This window comes from Ipomoea nil, unplaced genomic scaffold (genome assembly GCF_001879475.1).
Source record: "Ipomoea nil cultivar Tokyo-kokei standard unplaced genomic scaffold, Asagao_1.1 scaffold1971, whole genome shotgun sequence".
Taxonomy (NCBI): Eukaryota; Viridiplantae; Streptophyta; class Magnoliopsida; order Solanales; family Convolvulaceae; genus Ipomoea; species Ipomoea nil.
This window is the reverse complement of record NW_017618399.1, coordinates 275,326-276,838: the sequence shown is the minus strand read 5'-3', so window position 1 is coordinate 276,838 and position 1,513 is coordinate 275,326. Positions and strand designations below refer to the sequence as shown.

Here is a 1,513-nt window from a genome sequence, read left to right as displayed (position 1 = left end):
TTCTCATCATTCTTCTTCATCACCCACTGCCACCATTGTTGCTGCTCACCGGTCTTCTCATCATTCTTCTTCATCACCCACTGCCACCATTGTTGCTGGTCACCGGTCTTCTCATCATTCTTCTTCATCACCGACTGCAACCATTGTTGCTGCTCATCAGCTTTCTCCAACAAAGGTACTACGTGCTGCGATGATGAAGAAACGATATGCACATCTCATTTTCAAAGCAAAGCATTATCTAAAGCAGGGAGATATTGCTGACCATTTGAAGCAACAAGAAGAAATTAGGAGGCTGGAGATTGCAGAGAAAGCCAAGATTGAACAAGAAATCAAAGCTGCCCAAATACTTGTACAGATGAGGGCAGAAGCCGAGCTGAAAATCCATAGAGTAGCTGCCAGAATCGCATTGGAGAAGATGGAAAAGACTGTTGAATTCAACGATGCATTGCAAATGATGAGGGATTTTGAGAGTTTGTTGAATGCTACTGTTTGTTAGTTTTTGGGTGGTATATGCATGTTACACTATTTAAAATTAAATCTGGCAGTTACGTTGCAAATGAAAGATGACCTAATCAAGAATCAAGAACTAACGTTGTAAGGAAAGCGCTCTCTGATCTCAGTAGTTTGGATCCCGCTCTTTATTATCATATCGCGATTAGCTTTCTTCATTCAGTTCTAGCTTCTTTGACTAGGTTTCCCAATTTAAGATTCATAATTTCCTCAAGTTTCTTAATTTCGAACTCAGCTTCCCGTTCTTCCACCCACTCGACTAGGTTTCCATAATCGCTCGTCACTGTACTCTCGCTGAATGACGACACTAAAGATGAGAATTTCAGTCAACAAAAGGAAAGGAGATGATCGGGAATAGGGTTTGAAGATCACGAGGAATCCACTCATCACTCACAACAACAAGAAGCTTGAATCCAAGAAGCGTGAATGTTCTGATGATTTCAACGGAAAAGAAATTAAGAGGCAGCGGAAAAGTGTGGGTTTAACGCAGGACTGCGAGACAATGATGATTCATTCAGGTGGTGGGTACTGGGATTGCCAAAACAAACCTAAGACAAGTCATCAAGGTTGTCTGCCAAATCATTCTTCTTCATCACCGACTGCCACCATTCACAGAAGTGGGAGGGATCGCCAAAACAAACCTAAGACGAATCGTCAAGGTTGTCTGCGGAATCATAGGGATTGTAGGTCGTCTCATCATTCTTCTTCATCACCGACTGCCACCATTGTTGCTGCTCACCAGTCTTCTCATCATTCTTCTTCATCACCCACTACCACCATTGTTGCTGCTCACCGGTCTTCTCATCATTCTTCTTCATCACCGACTGCCACCATTGTTGCTGCTCACCGGTCTTCTCATCATTCTTCTTTATCACCCACTGCCACCATTGTTGCTGCTCACCGGTCTTCTCATCATTCTTCTTCATCACCGACTGCCACCATTGTTGCTGCTCATCAGCTTTCTCCAACAAAGGAACTACGTGCTGCGATGATGAGGAAATGA

The 1,513-nt window shown here is 43.4% G+C and overlaps 1 protein-coding gene across 1 annotated transcript; it reads left to right on the top strand.

Annotated features, from left to right (window-relative positions):
- Positions 1-1,012: 1,012 nt before the first annotated feature.
- Positions 1,013-1,513, top strand: LOC109147022 (putative protein TPRXL). Its single transcript, XM_019294661.1, has one exon. The coding sequence runs from the start codon at positions 1,013-1,015 to the stop codon at positions 1,511-1,513; it is 501 nt and encodes a 166-aa protein (XP_019150206.1).